General features: G+C 33.5%; 1 protein-coding gene across 3 annotated transcripts in view; it reads left to right on the forward strand.

Moving 5' to 3' along the window:
• The window catches only part of GRIK2 (glutamate ionotropic receptor kainate type subunit 2), a gene marked incomplete at both ends in the record, with an annotated part of 700,362 nt that overhangs the window by 445,187 nt on the left and 235,683 nt on the right, over positions 1-19,492 (forward strand). For all 3 annotated transcript variants that reach the window (XM_080700516.1, XM_080700517.1, XM_080700518.1), the window contains one exon: positions 10,404-10,610. In XM_080700516.1, the coding sequence (XP_080556642.1) occupies positions 10,404-10,610 (207 nt within the window). The remainder of the gene's footprint in view (positions 1-10,403; positions 10,611-19,492) is intronic.

Below are 19,492 nucleotides of genomic sequence, written 5' to 3' on the forward strand. Positions count from 1 at the left end.
TTATTTTCTTTATTTTTTCATTATGGATTCATTGCTGGCATACGGAAAAGCAACTGATTTTTTTTATATTATATATTTTTATATTCTGCAACTTTACTGCATCAGTTAATCAGCTCCAATAGTCTTCTGGTTGAGTTCTTTGGATCTTCTAAATAAAGGATCATGTCATCTGCAAATAAGGATAATTATAAATTCTCTATTCCTATTTGAATTCCTGTGATATCCTTCTCTTCTCTTGTCTTATTGCTGTGGCAAGTCTTGAGGGCTATATTGAAAATAAGTGGTGATAGAGAGCATCCTTGTCTTGTTCCTGAATTTAGAGAAAATTATTGCAGTTTTTCCCCATTCAATATGATGTTGGCTTTGGGTTTGTTGTATATTGCCTTAATGATATTGAAATACCTTTCTTCTATTCCAATTTTCTGCAGTGTTTTTGTTTTGTTTTGTTTTGGGTTTGGGTTTTTTTTTTTATGGTACTGGGGTTCCTGGAAGCCCTTCTATCTCTGGGCTACACTCCCAGACCTATTTTATATTTTTTGTTTGGAAACAGGGTCTCTTAAGCCAGCAAGGCTGGCTCTGAACCAGCGCGATCCTCCTGTCTCCACCTCCCAAGTGCAGGGATTACAAGCGTGCACCACCACGCCTGGCTCTGCAGTGTTTTTAACATGAATGGTTGTTGGAGTTTTTCAAATGCTTTTTCAGCATCTCTTGATATGATCATGTGGTTTTTGTTCTCGTTTCTCTTTATGTGGTGAATAATGTCTATTGATTTGTGTATGTTGAACCAGCTTTGCTTTTCTGGGATGAAACCAACTTGGTCGTGATGTACAATTCTCTTGATATGGTTTTGAACGTATATAGCTAATATTTTGTTTAGAATTTTTACATATATGTTCATCAAGGATATTGGTCTGTGTAATTTTTTTTTCTTGAGGTATCTTTATTTGGTTTTGGTACTAATGTGATACTGGCCTCATAGAAGGAATATGGGAGAATTCCATCTCTTCTGATTTCCTGAAACAAATTGTGAAGTATTGGGATTTTTTCACTGAAGGTTTTGCGGAATTCAGCTAGAAACCCATCTGGGCCTGGGATTATCATTGATGGCAGAATTTTTATTGCTGTTTCTATTTCTTTGCTTGCTATTTTTTGGATTAGGCTTGCTATGTCCTCTTGGTTCAATTTAGGTAGGTTATATGGGCTTAGAAATCTATGCATTTCTTCCATGTTTTCCAGTCTTTTGGAGTATAAATTTTCCTGATAGTTCCTGATAATCCTTTGAATTTTCCCACTGTTGTGGTGATGCCTCCTTTTTCATTTCTGATTTTAATAGAAAAATAGAAATCATTTTTGATTTGAGTTGATTCTCTCTTTCTTTTGGTTAGGTTGGCCAGGGGTTTGTCAATCATATTAATATTTTTAAAATACCAGTTTTTTGTTTTGTTGATTCTTTAAATTGTTTTTTATTATCTATTTAATTTATTTATGCTCAGATTTTAATTATTTCCTACCTTCTGCTGTCTTTGGGATTAGACTGTTTCAGTGTTTCTAGGTCCTTGAGATATGTCATTAGGTTGTTTACTTGCCAACTCTCTATTCTTCTTATGTGGGCACTCAATGCTATAAACTTTCCTCTTACCACCTTCTAAGTGTTCTAAAGATTTTGGTAGGTTGTGTCTCTATTTTAATTTAATTCTAGAAATTTCTTTATTTCTCCCCTTATTTCTGATCTTACTTATTCATCATTCAGTAGTGTATCAGTCCATCTTCATGTATTAAATAGTTTCTTTTGGTCTCTTCTCTGGTTCTGAAATTTGCTTTTTCTTCTTTAAGATTTATTTCTTTAAATATTTTCTTTAGTGTTGTCTTTGTATTCATGAATTTTTTGAGATTTTGCTTATTTTGAAACACTTTTGTTTCTCCATCAATTTTGAATAATAACCTTATATCATACCAGTCTCTCCTGGCATTTATATCTTTAGTCTTTCAGAGAAAAATGTCTGCCTGTTCTATTATCTGTATGCAAAATTTACATAAAATATTTGTTTATGAATATATGGGGATGGATGTATTGATGAACGAAGTAATAGATGCATTAAAGTATTTTACATTGTTCTAGCCTGGTGTTATCAAATGTGAATATCTTCATACATCTTGTTAAACTTCAAACAAATATGTAGAATTTTACAAATTTAAAACAGGGTGATTCAGTGTTCAACTTTGGAATTTTCACTTTTACTTGAAAATAAATGACTATTCCACACAAGTCTGAATAATGGTAGCCAATTAAGATTGGTAAAAATGCCAATTAATATTAGGGATCATTTTCATTTATTTTTCCCATTTGATCACATCATACCTGATATGTTTTAAATCTATCCAGAAGTTCTGCTTTATACCAGTGTGATAGGATATGGTCAGATAGTTACAGTGAGTTTACAACTCATTAGTTAAATCTTCCTATATTCTGCTTATATTTCTTTATCAGCATTAATGAGATTTTTTAGGTGTTTTAATCCCCCAATAAAAATTTTGACCTATAATAAAATTAAACTTATTTCTAAGAACTTGATTCAATAAAAAGTGTTAATTGCCTGAAATAAAATAAAAATGGCATTAAACAGGGTTGCAGAGAATGCTAAAGAGGTAACTAATCATTACTGAATTATACTATCTAGTAGAGTGGACTTTTAAAATTTTAGCCTTATTGCTTGAATGGGGGAAGAACAATAGGGTAAGAAGTAGAAATTTAGATAAAGTATAGTGTAAGTAGAAAGACCAGAAGGTTAATCTCTGTCCTATCTTTAGTATTATTGTCCTTGGTAAAAGTCTTTTCATCCTTAATCTCTTTTAAAAATGTGATTCTAGAGTTTACATTCTCTTGAGCACCTCAGAGCAAGATGTTGAAGTCTGTTTTGTGTTGTTACTTGTTAAAATGAAAATTCCACACAGTTTTCATGAGCTGATTCAGCTTCTTTAAGTCCATCTGAGGTTAGCTCATTGCCCTTTTGTTCATGCTGCCTACTTTGGACCTTTCACCTTCAATCAACTTAACTTTTTACACCTTCCATGAGTTCTACAGTTTTAAAAATATAAGATGCCCTGCTAATATTTATGATTTCCTGTTTTCAGTGTGAAGGCAGTGCTAGGATATAATGACTGTGGAGCGAAGAATCAAAAATAGTAGGAAATAAGTAATTATTGGAAAAATATAAACCAGTTTAAAAAAATCCTAATAACCGTATTTTTATTAATATTATTTTTATTATTGGAACCATTATATATTTTTTATTTGGGACATAGTGATGCTATCTTTTATTTTTTTAAGTTTGTTTTGTTTTACAACCCCATCTTTATTAAGAAAAAAATAAGCAGTATTAACACTATCTTTTCAATGTTTGATACCTATAAGTACCTCAATTTTCATCTGGTTGCCCAAAACCAATTTTACAGTTTTTCTTGGTCATAAAGATAAATTCAAAACCAGGCTGAGGCTACCTGGATATCCCTTTTTTTTTCCCCAAATACATTATTTGAAAACCATAATATCACATGTTTTGGAATTTCTAAGAATGCTTTAACACCCGACACATAGTACTGCTTCTAAAAAATGTATTCCAATTCTAATAATTATTAAAGCAGTAAAGATATGGAAATAAAACTTATAAAATATGTAGGAGTTTCAAATTCATCAATAAGTTGGGAGTTTTTATAAAGGCAGGACTTTCCCTGTGCTTTATTTCTCAATCTTCACTATTTTATACCTATTCTCTACAGGAGTGATAAAACAGAGTAGAAGTTCAAACCATTTTTTGAGAAATAGATTACTCTTTTTATTTCTTTAATTTATTTAATATACTATTATTTGTGCATTATAATTATATATCATGATCAGATTCAGAGTGAAAGAAACATAATGCACTTGGTGTGTTTTCATCTGGACTTTCCTCATTCCCTCCCCTCCCTGTAGATTTTATTAAGATGGTATTGATGCTAGGCGTGATGGCGCACACTTATAATCCCCGTGCTTGGGAGGCAGAGACAGGAGGATCGTGCAGGATCAAAGCCAGTCGCGCTGGCTTAAGAGACCCTATTTCCAAATAAAAATATAAAAAATAGGTCTTGGAGTATAGCCTGGAGGTAGAAGGTTTCCAGGAATCCCAGTACCACACACAAAAAAGATGGTATTGATAACTTCATATGTATATATACATATATATAATTTATATATTATTATTTTGGCACTGTTTTCTTCATTAAGTTTTCTTTCCCCTCCCCAAGTCTCTCCTAAATCTCCTCCCACTATTCCACTGGAATTTCTTCTCATTCATCTGAAGTCTCTTTTGTTTTCTACATTCTCTCTAGCTTCCACATAAGAGAGAAAATATATGACCCTTAACTCTCTGAGAGTGGCTAATGTCACTCAGCATATTATCTAGTTTCATCCATTTTCCTAAGAATGACTTACTTTTCTTTTTTATGGCTGAGTAAAATACTATTGTGTGTAAATACCACACTTTCATAATCCATTCATCTGTTGGATATCTAACATATGGATTGTTCCATAATTTGTTTATTTGCAAATTGTGCTGTTAAAAACATATATATGCATATCTCAATATAGTATTCTGACTGTAATTCCTTTGGAAAGATACTGAGGTCATACAGTGGTTCTGTTCCCAGTCTTCTGGGAAATCAGTTCTGAACTGATCTCCATAGCAGATGTACTTATTTGCAGTTATACTGGCAGTTTTTAAGAGTTTCTATTTCCCCACATTCTCCCCAGTATTTATCATTGTTTGTATCCTTTGTGACTGCTATTCTCCCTGAAGTTAGATGGACTTTCAGTGATGTGATTTGCATTTTCCTGATTGCTAAAGATGTTGAACAGGATTTCATATAATTATTGGTCATTTGTATTTCTTCTTTTGAGAAATATCTGTTCAGTTCAAGTGCTCATTATTTGGGTTACTTTTAGTGTTAAATATTAAAAGTTTATTTTATAATTTAGATATTATTTCTCTAGCAAAGGAATAACTGGTAAAGTTTTTCTTTTTTCTATAGTCTCTCTTTTCAGATTCATGTTTCCTTTTATGTACAGAAGATTTTTAAATCTTATGCCATTCCATTTATTGATTCTTATTTTATTTTCTGAACTTTGGGGGCTTATTGAGAAAGTCTCTGCCTGTACCTATATGTTAAGAGAGTTGGTCCTATGCTATGTTCTTGTCCAATAATTGCAAAGTATCTGGTCTAATTTCTAGGTCTTTAATATTGTGTAGACTCTTCTGCTGGGAGAGAAATTGGAGCCTTATTCTATTCTTCAACATAGGAATAAACAAGTGTTTTTAGCACCATTTGCTGAAAAAGCTGTCTTTTCTAGCATATGTTATTGGTAGCTTTGTCAAAAATCAAATGTCTATAAGCAGTTTTTTTCTGTATCTCCTCTTCTATTCCATTGTCCTATATGTCTGTTTTTGTTCATCTTAATTAAATATTTTATACCTAGTAAATTAAATTTGCAACTTTTTTGTTTCTAAACTTTGAATAGCATAGGTAAAACAATAATAACTGAGGGGTAATACATGAAAGATAATTGAATCCTAGATAAGAGCTAAGGGATATATAAATTATATATTTTTAAATTATTATAAATTTATTATATTTAAATAAATCATTTTGTTCATCTTGAACTTAAAACATATTTCACCTCTTTAGAATTTTACTTTAGGTTCATTCTGTGCCAACTTCTGGTCTAATGCAGATAAAAATACATGAGTTATTGGTGGGCTCCTTAAGACTGGGTGGATAGTAGAAATGCTGAAAAATTCTTATTACAGATGTCAATAGAATGAAGTGCCTTTACCTCCAGCAAATGCTGATGTGCAGATTTAAGACTATATGAGAAATAAGTAAAGTTGCCTGGGAGAGTTTTATCATATTATTCATGGAACTCAGTCTGTGATACAGTAATTGCTTCTAGTACCATTTTTCTTCTTCCTTACATGAGGTTATTATTTATCCTTGTGCCATGTGAAACAGAGAAAGAGAGTTTAAAGGAGAGTCATAACTTGATGTAAAACTATCTTGTGACACAGTGTAGCTGGAGATAGGAATCACAACTGGAAAACTGTGTCTAACTTATCAAAATTAAATATGAGAAGAGTAATACTTGACAGTGTAGAAGTCTATAAATACTGAAAAGATGCATTTTAAGGCCATATCTATTTTTCTCTGATGATGCGCAAAGCTGTTTAAAACACATATTTAATTAGAAATTTTAATCTCAGAGGGGCCAAAAATTAATTTGCCTATGACAAAGTTCTTATTAGACTGTAAGAAAATAATAAAGAGAATCTCATTAATAGGTAGGATAGCTAGCAGAACAAATTGGACTGAGATTTAAATAGTATACCTATTTTAGAAAATATTTTGCTGTTGTTTGATTCCTTGCACATATATATTATATGTATATATACTTTTTACAAGTTAATTTTATTCTGTGTGTTTCTCCTATAGAATATTTTTAATATTTTCTATTTGTATATTAAAGTTATACAGAATAGTGGTTTTCATGGAGACATTTGATTAACTTGATTAATTTCATTGTCCAGTACTTTCCCTTTCCTTTCCCTTCTTCTTATTTCGGGTTCCCTTCCTCTACTCTACTAGTCATTATTTTTTATCATATTTTTCACAGTTTAACTCACTTGCTTTGAAAAATATGCCACAAATATTTTGCAACATTTTTTAAATAGAGACAATGATGATTTATTAATATAAACAGGAAAATAAAAATTAGATAGCAATTATGTTGCACTTAGAAGAGGACCTGCCACATCGTAAATGCTGCAAACGCTAGATAGTGTTGTTGCGTACATGGAAATTAACAGATTGCCAATTTTTGTGCCTTTTAATTTTTTAAATGATTTGTTTATCAATAATACACTAAGATCAAACTAAAGTTAAAAGTTAATCTAGTATAGCGACATTCTTCATTTGACTCACATTCCAGCAATCCAGAATTCTCAGGTTTTCCCCTCCTCTCAAGCAAAATATGTTTTTTTCTCAGGACTTTTATCCTTTGCCCATGGATTAAGGACCTGAGAATCTATTATTGCCATACTGACCCCAGTAGAGGCATATTTATATCATATATATATATATATACACATATATATATATTAAATATACATATTATATACTTTAAATATATATGTTTATTTAATTATACATATTTTTATGGTTCCGGTTTCTTAGGACCAGAGCAAATCATTATCTTTCAATTCCTTTCTGTGGACATTTTATTTGTAGGCTTAATATGTGTCAGGGAATGTTTGGTACTTTTGATGCAAAGTTAACTGTTTTGCCAGATAAAATATTCATGTCTACTTACAGAAGATATGTGTGTGTGTGTGTGTGTGTGTGTGTGTGTGTGTGTGTGTATTAGTACTCACTATTCAACTATTCAGTATGATAAGTGTTATGACAAAAGTATTCAAAAGTTTTGTGGAAATACCAGAAAGAGAGACACTTGCATATTTCTAGAATATCAATACCCATTCAATTGGCTTCTTTCCCTTTCAAAGCAAAGAGAGCATTTAAGCTGTGACATAGAAATAGGTTCTCTAATTTATAGGACTAACAAGGCAGGATGAATAAAGAGATAAATGTATAAAAAGGCTAATTACTGTCAGAAAGGCCACTACATCTGTCATATTTGCAGTACTGTATGTAGCCCTTGGGAACAGATTTGATATGTAGTCATTTGGTACATAAATGATTTGAATAGTCCTTCTACTGTACAACAATCCTAAGTATCTAGTTTGAATTTATTTACATATTAATTTCTGATTCTCATGTCTTTGATCAAATTACAAATAAAAATCTGGCATATATGATTTTCTTCTAAATGATTTATGTTGTTCAAAGCAACATTGAACAGTTGGAAAAGCACATATTATGAAACATAGGTTCAAACACCTTTGATTTTTCTTAGCTGTATTTTACCTCTTCTTAGCTAAGTGACTTGAAAATTTCATTTAACCTTTCTAAACCTTGATTTTTTTGTACGGTGCTAGGGGTTGAACTCAGAGGCATTCTACCTCTGAACTACACTCCAACCTTTTATAATATTTGTTTTGAAACAGGCTCTCAGCTTCTAGAGAGACTTTTTTTCAAAACAAAAATAAAATAAGGTTGGAGGTGTAGCTCAGAGGAAGAATGCCCATGGGCTCAAGCCCCAGTACCCTCCCTCCCCCACATATATATACACAAAAAAAGAAGAATAAAAAGAAAATAAAAAGAAGAAACAAAGACCCACTAGGTTGAAGAAAATGTGCTATTTTCCAGAGGCCAAGCCCAGTTTCTAAACATTTGAATGACAATAAAATAGTCTTCATAAAATTCTATTAATGCATATGAAGAGATTATCAGCCTCAAATGTCATTAGGTAATTACAAATTAAAACAAGGAGAGAGGTCACCACCCTCCACTTAGAATGACCAGAATCTAGAACATTGATTATAACAAATGCTGGTGAGGGTGTAGAGCAAAAAGATGTGGAATGTAAGATGGTGCAACCACTTTGGAAGATAGTTTGGCTGTTTCTTGTTACACTAAGTGTGCTCTTACCACACAATCTACCAGTCATATTCCTTGATGTCTATCCAAATGAATTGAAAACTTATGTCCACACAAAATCTAAAATATAGAAGTTTATAGCAACCAACATTTTATTTAGCTTGTTACTAGGCAAACAGTGGTGTATCCAAATATCCTAAATTAGGTCGGGCAGTCTCAGAAATTCAAGGGTCATATATGAAATAAAAGTAACTTCAGTCAAATGAGGAAAAGGACTAGTAGAATGATAGAAGGGGTTGGAGAAGTTTTGTGGGGGGGAAGGAAAATTAACGTAGGGAACAGTTCAAATAATGTTATGTGAAGTGCTCATGATTAATCTCACTAACATGCAGGGGGAAAATGGAGTTTGGATATAAAAGAAAATATATCAAATGCTTTGGGTAGGTATAAATGTATCTCTTTGAGTCTATAATTACAATGCACCAGTAGAAGCACAAAAATATACTAATGCATGAGTGATTTTTGTGCTTTGTGAAACATATAAACTATAAAAGTTTTTGCTTTGCTAGACTCTCTCTGCTTTTTCATTCCCATCTTGTCCGTCTTCCTCAATTACTGGATGTGAATCTAGTTCCAATGATGACCATTGTCTTCTTCCTGGAACACTCCAATGTCATATTGGTCTCAGGGCTTTTCACTTGCTGTGTCCTTGGCCTGGAATGTTCTCTTTTCAGATTTTCAAATGGCTGGACTCTTTTTCATTTTTTAGGTTTCTACTAAGTATCATGCCTCCTCAAAAAGGCATCCAGATATATCATTCAGTTTTGCCTTGTATTCTCTTATATTACCACATACCTTATGGTCATTTTCTATCCTATTGACACTGTACATTTTATAATACTTAGCATCTAAAATTATATGTCCTATTTCTTTAAGCATTTTTCTTTCTCTATATTATGCACTTCATTGCTCAATGATTTCTATTTTTTCCACTTTCCAAAAAGTGATGTAGGATGAATACATAAGCATTTGATAAATGTTAATTTTTTCTTCTTTATATTTTAAAGTAGCCAGGCGTGGTGGCGCACGCTTGTAATCCCTGTGCTTGGGAGGCGGAGACAGGAGGATCGCGCTGGTTCGGAGCCAGCCTCGCTGGCTTAAGAGACCCTGTTTCCACATAAAAAAAGTTAAAAAATAGGTCTGGGAGTGTAGCCCGTGGGAGTGTAACCCGGAGGTAGAAGGGCTTCCAGGAACCCCAGTACCACCAAAAAATAAAAATAAAAATAAAAAATAATATATTTTAAAGTAACTTCTATTTTTATATTATAATTCACAATAGGTGATATTTTCATGGTTTTTGAACAAAATATGGTAATGTATAAAAATTATGACTGTAATTCTTAGCAAAAAGTATACCATTTTCCAATGAATTTTTTCCATTTATTTCATCCATTGAAAAATAATGATATTTCTCAAACTGGGTTATTATAATCATGGTGAAATTATATATTATTTATTCTATAACATGAATCACATGTCACATTATTATATTTAATATAATTTATGGCATTAGATATCATGTAATAATTTTATTATAAACTTCTGATGGAATTTTTAGTTAAATGTACTCTGGTGAAGCACAGCTATTTCTGAACCAACCAGAATGTCCTTATTCTTAGTATTTGAGACTATATTAAATGCAATTAGAAGGTTGACTGTTACCATAAATTAATGCAAAATTCCCTATCAAGAAAGCTGTCATTATGATAGTAAGCTTCATGATTAATTGATATTCTTTCATTCATATTTGGTGTTTTCAGGAAGAACCTTATGTCCTATTTAAGAAGTCTGACAAACCTCTTTATGGCAATGATCGATTTGAGGGCTATTGCATTGATCTCCTCAGAGAGTTATCTACAATCCTTGGCTTTACATATGAAATTAGACTTGTGGAGGATGGGAAGTATGGAGCCCAGGATGATGCCAATGGACAGTGGAATGGAATGGTTCGTGAACTAATTGATCATGTAAGTTTTTGTTTATTATAATTTGTCACTTTTGATATGTAAGAAAATAGTAACATAATTTACATATTTTCCTCAATGTAGATATTATTTTATCAGTAAATATAAAGAATCTGTGAAAAGTATGATATCAGTAGGGTGAGTGTCTTAAATTTACTTGTATTTAGTGCCTTAATATCTTGAGATAGTCTTAATTTGTAATTCAGAATGTTATTTCTTGACAATGAATATCTTCTTCAATTTTTTAATGCTAACTTTCTACAAAGCACAGAGAGTAAGTAGTGCAAACTCTATGTTCATGATAAAAATTCCCTAAGCTAGAATAGGATATTTATTATTTTTAGAATAGAGTTAAAATGCTTACATCAATATAAAAATCATAGAATGATATATTGTATAAAAATACAATAAGAAGCCGGAAATGGTGGCGCACCCTTGTAATCCCCATGCTTGGGAGGTGGAGACCGGAGAATCGCACAGGTTCAAAGCTAGCCGCGCTAGCTTAAGAGACCCTGTTTTCAAATTTTAAAAAAGTATAAAATAGGTCTGGGAGTGTAGCCCTGAGGTAGAAGGGCTTCCAGGACCCTCAATACCAACAATAAATAAATAAACAAATAAATTAGTTAATTAATTAAACATACAATACGAATACTAATTATATTAAAGCAAGAATATAATCTTTTACTTAATTGAAAAAGCCCAGGCATTCCTTATTGGCCAGAAAAGCAGTATTTTATTATTTCTCAATTGATGGTATCAATTAACATCTCTTTGAAATAAGTTGCTGTTAAATAACATATCATTGTATTTGATTTGGTGTTTTGTCATATTTAAGTTTATTTTCTATTTTTATAATATTTGTCATATGATTATTAGTTATATAAGAATTATGCTAAAGAAAAAAATATTCTTCATAAATCTTTGTGAACTTAACCTAAAGAAAAGTTATTGCCAATGAAGTTGCTTCAAGAGGCAATTTTCAGAGTATTTTAAAGATAATTTATTGTTATTAGTTTTACAAGATTAAGTCAGTAAGGAAGTTCTTCATCTATCAAAGACATGAAAAGACAGACAGAAGATAAATATGTATTTTCTCTTTTTCATGTAAAGAGAGATAGAAATATGCAGAAACAGATTAGTTGTTGGTTAGAAGCAGAATAAAATTCAAAGAAGTTACCTTTATCTTTAGATTGTTATCACATTTGTTTTAAACTTATTGATTCGTTGTAATTACCCCTAAATGTGGGATTCATTGTTATATATTCATACAAATATGTAGCATAAATTAATGGATTTTGTTACCTAGCACCTCTACTTTCTTTAGCCTTCTCCATCTTCTTCCTCTACCAATCTCTCATTTCTTTTTATGAGGTACTTTTCTTATCTCCTTATTCTCTCTAGCTTTCACATAGGAGACAAAGCATGAGAGTCTTGCCTTTCCAAGTCTAACTTTTTTCCCCCTCAGCCTGATGTCTTCTAGTTTTAGTTATTTACCAGCAAATGTCATAATTTTGTGTTTCTTTGTGGCTAAGTAAAACCATTGCACAGACCACATTTTCTTTATGCATTCATTTGTTGTTGATGGACACCTAGGCTGGTTCTCTAACTTAGCAATTGTGGATTATGCTGCTGTAAACATTGATATGTATCACTGTAAAATGCTGGTTTTAGTTCTTTTGGATAAATATTGAAGAGTGGTATAACTAGGTCATATGGTACTTCCATTCCTACTCACAAAGGGTTTCCATACTGATTTCCATGATGGTATACTAATTTAAAGTCCCACCAAAAATGTATAAGCATTCATTCCCCCTATTTTCTTGTCAGCATTTATTATTTGTATTCTTGGTGATTTAGCTACTGTCACTGGGGTGAGATGAAATTTCAACATAGTTTTGGTTTATATTTCCATGATTGTTAAAGATGTCAAACTTTTTTTATATATTTGTTGGTCATGTGTAATTCTTGAGAATTTTCTGTTTAGTTAATTTGCCCACTTATTGATTGGGTTGTTTTTGGTATTTTAAAAATTCTTCCTATACATATTCTTATATGCTGGATGTCAATCCTTTATCAGAAGAGGAGCTGGCAAATATATTCTCCCACTTTGTGGCTCTCTTTTCATACTTCTTATTTTTGCTGAACAGAAGCTTTGGAACTTGATGCTATCCTATTGATTTTTCTCCTATTTCCTGAGCTCTAAGAGTCTTATTGAGGAAGTCACTACCTGCAGAGTGTTGAATCTGTTTTCTTCTCACATTTGCAAAGTTTCTGGTCTAATGCCTACATTTTTTTTTTTTTTTTGACAGTACTGGGGATTGAACCCAGGGGCATTCTTCTTCTGCTCTATACCACTAGCCCTATTTTCTACTCTTTATTTTGAAACAGGGTCTCACTAAATTGCAGAGGGCCTCATTAAGTAGCCGAGACTGGCCTCAAACCTGAAATCCTCCTGTCTCAGCGTCCCAAGCACTGGGATTACAAGTGTATGCCATCACGCCTGGCTTAATTCCTACGTTTTCGATCCACTTTGAGTTGACTTTTGTGCAAAGTGAAACATAGGGTGCTAATTAATTTTTCTATACTTTAGCATATTTGTTTATTTATTTGTATTTGGAATTTACTTAATAATATCCTTGAGCAACTTGAGCAACTACTTCTCAGAAGTTCTGCTTAAATGGGACATTTATATCTTAACTTTGTGAAATCCATTAGAAGAGCAAAATATTAGGTGCAGTGGTTCATACCTCTCATCCTAGCTACCTGGAAGCCTGAGGCTGAAAGATCACAAGTGTGGGACCAGGCTCATCATCTTATTGAGAACCTATCTCAAAATAAATAATGAGAAGTCCTGGCTATTGAGCTTAGTGGTAAAGCATCCCTGGGTTTAATCCTACAAGGAGAATGTGTGTGTGTGTGTGTGTGTGTGTGTGTGTGTGTGTCTTAGAACCAAACATAAAACCTTGAACTTCAGTAGACTAGTAAATTGGCTGAATTTACCGAACACTCATCTGTTTCTCCACAAAGAAGAATCAGAGAAACACATGTGTAGCTGCACACAAAGGTGAAACTTAATACTAAAGAAAACATTAATCTTCTAAATAACAGAGACCTTGAATCACTGCATAGCAAAGGATACAAAATATGCCATAACTTTCTGGCTCTTTTGCACACCGGGGTGGGGTGGGGAGTCTTCTCTGCACAGGAGTAAGATAAAAGAGTGTCCCAGCATACCTGTCAGTGCAATACCGACTATCCTGGCCATTGGATACTTTTGCAGACCTTGCCAGGTGCAGCCTAAGAGATAAGAGGTCTAAAATCTGCACGGTAATCTGGATTTGTACAAGGAATTCATTTCATCTTCAAGTGAAGCTCCAGGGTGGTATAGCTTGAGAAGAGATTTATTGTCTGAACGGGGACTTTATAGGAGTCAGAAACTCCTGCATGACTGGCTCAGTGGCCACCTCAGGAGCCAGATTTAGACTGGCGAATTGCCTCTAACACCATACACAGTATAGGGAATGGGTGTTTTAACATGGAGGAAAGTGTAGGGCACCCTTCTCATAAACTGAGAATGGGAAACCTGCTCTTTTAAACCAGAAGTTTCCAGTTGTGTGTGGTTTCATGAAGATCTTAGGACTAAGGACACTTGCCGCTGGGGTTCCTGCTGCCCACTGGTGCCTGTGGACAATAAGGCAGAAAAAGAACTCCTAGACTAAACTACTCCTCTATCACAGAGGCACTCTGGGATAGTCTAGAGCAATACCTCTGTAGCTTCAGCTGTAACACTGCCCCAAGGCCATAGTCTAAGAAGGTTCGAAAAGATCCTTGTGTGTCTTCTTCCTTCCTGAGAGTAACCTCAGGTTCCCTGTGTTCTTACATTGACCATCACCAGTCAATTAGTCCTATTAAGGATGGTGACTCTACATAAGTCTTTCTCTTGTTCTGAGTTTTTTTGTTTTTTGTTCTCTACAATACTTTGTTAACACTTCTGCTGCTACTAGCCTCCCTTTCCTGCACCAGCCCTTAAAAATTTCCATTATTTTTCACATATTAGGGAAAGATAATGGGAAAGCTAAGGAGAAATGGGTCATAGGAAGAACTCTAGATGAAAAAGGAAATCCTATAGAGGAGCAAACAAGACAACCTAAATGAGGGGATGAAGGGGGGAAGAAGGAAATTCTCTAAAACACACAATGTACTTAAACATATCGAAGTCAACCACTAAGCCAAGTATGGGAAGGAGGGATGGGAATTAGGTAGGGGCTAAATGGGTGATATGTACATGTATGTCCACACAAGATTTTTACCCCAATATGATGTATGAATATAATGCACCAATAAAAAAATTTTTAAAAATTTTGTAAACTCCAGAAAGTGAAAAAAAATTTCCATTATCAGTGGTTCTCAAGATGTGTTCCCCAGATCTGCAGAATTGGCATCACTTAACAGTCTGTTAGAAACGCACTGTGCAGGCTCCATATTAGAGATACTGAATCTGAAACTCTGAGGTGGGGCCCAGAAATCTCTTTTAACAAGCCTAATTAGTGATTTTAATGTTTCCTGGTATACGAGAATCAAGACCTTTCCCTTTACCTATATGATTTACTGTGTTATTAGTCCTGTTGTAAATAAATTCTGATTAGTCTTTTCAAAAATTTGATTGTGTTGTGCTGAGGTCCTGATTGACATGTATTTCTGTATTCCCATTTCCTTTGACCATTCTAGCAACATAGATATGGGCTTCTGTTACTCTCACTCTTAACCTTAGAGTAGTTTTCCGTCTGCCCACTCTCCAGCCCTCACCCTCCATGACCCCTTTGAATTTCTTCCACATACCTTTGGACACAGTTCCCCTGTGAGACTCATTACCTTCCTCAGAAGTCCACTTGTCAAGAGTTTCCAAATTGCTCTTTTTGCCTAATACCTATCAGAACTTAGGTTAGTTACCAGCCTAATAGCTTGCATACTTATTTGCAAATAAGCTGCAGAAGAGTTACAATATCCATTAGGATTATTTGAAAGTGTCAGGAACATGGATCAAAATAGTAGATCAGCACATATTGACACAAAATTAATTTTTAGTTCTTGTATTTCTAAACACATCCATTAGTGATACTCATTTCAAGCATAGTTGGGTACAAGAACTTAAAAGTGTGCCCTTAAAAATAAAAACACAGTAGTGCACACTGATAGCTCCAGCTACTTAAAAGGCAGAAGCAAGAAAATTCAAGTCTGGGGTCAGCTTGAAAAGCACGGGCGATATAAAAACACCCTGTTTTAAAACAAAGTAGTATCATTTGAATGTAGGCATCACTTTCAATGCTTCATTACCACATCTGGCTTTAAGTTCTTATGTATGGGATTTTTATCTATAAGGGACAATTTTTCACCTTTCCTTCCAGACATTTCATGATGTTGAGAGAGAAATTTTTGATTGTCAAAAATTTTAGAGGTGGAAATTATTCTGCTCCTGGATTCCAGCATGAAACTAGTCTCAGTGTAAAAGACAGCTCCTTACAACAACAACAACAACAACAACTACAACAACAACTACAACAATCATCTTGCACATCTTGTGCAACATCATGCACAAACATCAGTAGCACTGAAGTTGAGAAACTGTTCTAGGTTTATCTGGTTCTTTCAGTTCTCAAGCAGAAAGAGACAGAGGTTCCTAACCCAAAATTTCAGCAAAACCCATAAATATATGGTGGTGTGAGGCATAGAGATATAGAGGTGGGGTGAGGTGATTGAACAAGCTTGAATCATGTGCCCAGCTCAAACCTAATCCATAATGCTGAGTTTGGGAGGTGATAAAATGATCATTTCTGAGTCATCTGTCCACACCTGAAACTGTGTGAAATAGTCAAGTCTATCTGAGTCATACTTAAAATTTGTATGTTGACTTAGGTACAGAGTCCATTCATATTTTTTTCACACCAGGTATGAGCCAGACCATTTTCTGATTTCATTACATATTGCTACATCTGGCAATCAAAATTTAGTTAAAATGAACACTATAGAAATACTGAAATAATAGAGATTGGAAAAAGCCACAAAAGCACATATGTATAAAATATATAATTAGAAGGGAGATAACTATCAACAAGATCCACTTAAGTATTCTTGTGTCAGTGAAATGTGATTAAACATAAAATCTTTTCACAATCTAGAGGACCTATTCACAAAGGTAGAACAAAAGGGAAACCATTTTATTACTGAATAAGTATTAAAGAGAATATCTCAATCCACTAAGCAATTTCAAAGACCAAAAGACATCTCGCTCTTTCCAGCCCAGCACACATAATGTATTACACATATGTTCTTAAGCCTGACATTATTCCTCAAGTGAGAGGACTTGGCAGCACCATTGTCATACTTAGTTCATCCTAAATCCACTTGGTAGTTGGAGTGAACATCTGGATTAGCTTGATTTTATCCAAATGAAAAATAAGATGACATCTTTATAACAAGAGACAGTTTTGCAACTTACAATTATGCTCATCAGAAGTTAGCATCTTACCCTCTCACAGAAAGCAGAAGGCAATCTTCATTGATGATTATATTTCAGAGAGACACTTCCCATGTCTTTGAGAAAGACATTTCTATTCTTAATGCTGGCAAGGGCAAGAGGCTTAATTAGGATTTATATGCATTTCTGAGAGAGGGGGGAGGGGGAGGGGGAGAAGAAGGAGAGGGAGAGGGAGAGGAAGGACGAAAAAAATTGCCAATGTTCTAAGTAAGTGTTGTAAGCAAAAAATGAGGATTGTATATCTTCCCTCACTTTCATCTGGGAAAATTAAGCCTCTTACTTTAGTTAGAATTTCCCCTAGAGTTGCAGGTCTTTGTTATTTTAGAAATAGCTTTTTTACGATCTTTTCTGTCCATTTCTACCACTCCTTCTTGAGAGGACTATTAATTTCTAGGATTTGGTGTGATCTCTCAAATTCATTATGATCAAACTAGAGAAAGTGCTTGGTAGTGAAATATGAAGATAAAACCTTAAAAGGTTAATAGGAGAAAGTGGATCTCAGAGGCATTATTAATTCTGTGTGTGTGTGTGTGTGTGTGTGTGTGTTGCTGGGGATGAAACCCAGGGGCATTCTACCTCTGAGCTACATCCTCAGCCTGATATTTTATTCTTTATTCTGAAACAGTCTCCCTAAGTTGCAGAAGATTTCACTAAGTTGCTGAGGCTGGCCACAAACCCAGATCCTCCTATTTCAGCCTCCCAAGTACTAGGATTACAAGCATGCACAACCACACCCAGTGCACTAACTCTTGATAAAAATTATATATATATAATAATATATTCCTCCCATCCTATACAACAGAGCTCCAAACCATGGAGTGCGAGAAAGTATAGTTAAGGTTAAAATCCTCATGTCTCTGCTATACAATTATATGCTTTAAGCATATTGCCTTAAATTATTTGAATTAAATTATTTGAACCTTAGTTTCCTCAATCAAAAAGCAGAGATGGTCATAACAGCATACTAAGAATTAGAAACATAATAGCATACTAATACTTAAAGAGGGAGTGGGTCTACTGTTATCACTATTTTCCTAGATTATTTTACATTGGTATTAGTTAAATATAGGGAAGCATTAATAGAGTATCAAAGTAACTCAGAGATCAGTAGTGGCATTATAAAGAAAAATGAAATAAAGAAAAAAGAAAGAAAAAAGAGGAATAAAAGAAGGACAACAAAAAGAAAAAATGTTGGGGGCATCAGCAAAGCAGTGACATCCATTTTTTGATAATTAATTTTGAATATATAAAAAACTCAAAGTAGTCAAAGGAAAACAAAAACATTTTGGACCTTATACATATTTTATACTCTAGTACATTGTAAAATTTGAGTTACACAAAAGACTGTAAGTGAAGAAATTAGAAATCTCTCTTGTTTAGATCTTTGAAAATGTTAAATGAGCTTTCTTCAAGTACAAAATTTTAAGAATAAAACTTGTCTTGAAACCCATTATTAGTACATTTCAAAAAATTAATAATATATGCCATACTATAGAGGAAGTAAATGGAGTCAATTTTGCTTTTTCTTCACAGATGACCTCTTAAAATATTTTAACTGTAGATCTCCCATCATACTGACCATCTTTTGAGTTTTCATAGTTGATAACCTGAGTCCTTCTATTTGAAATTTGTTAGTTGCATATAAAACTCAATAATTTTTATGAGCCATCAGAGTGATTAGAATCTAAATTAGAATACACTATTTCACCTGATCAGCTTAGTGCATCCATGGTCCTTTGTATTGTACTAAACTTGGTAGCATCCATCTGCTTAAAATATACTGAAAGTAACTGGAAGACATAAATAATACTAGTGCAGGAAGTGTTTGCCTTTCAGCAATATTTATTGAAAGAATGACACAAATGTTCCAAACAAATGTTAAATTCAAGTACCATACTCTTTAGAGAATATGCTACATATTTTCCAAATGCTTTTATTCTTATGTTGCCTTGAAAAGGCTCCAATGAAAATGTCTATTCAAGGACCAAGCAAAGAAATAAACAGTGCCATAACTTCCTCTTGAAATTAAAACAATCTAACTTTTGTATAATATCTTATGGTGTATTTTTATCAAGTTTTTCACTCCTAAAAGCATACTTAGCTATTGAACTTAACACCGTAGAGATGAGAACACAGGCCATTGTCTTAAGTTGGGTATAAATTTCACTTGTAGCTTTGGGTTGTGTATTCTTATAGCTAATAACTCACTTATGTGCTCATGAGTCAACTTCTGTAAGTATGTTATTTATAAAACCAGCTAGAATTATCCAGTAGCATGAGGGAAAACCCCTAAGCTGTAGCAAGCTAGGAAATATTATTATGGGAATACTTAAAGCCAACAAGGACAGTT

Source organism: Muscardinus avellanarius (assembly GCF_963383645.1).
Source record: "Muscardinus avellanarius genome assembly, chromosome: 8".
Taxonomy (NCBI): Eukaryota; Metazoa; Chordata; class Mammalia; order Rodentia; family Gliridae; genus Muscardinus; species Muscardinus avellanarius.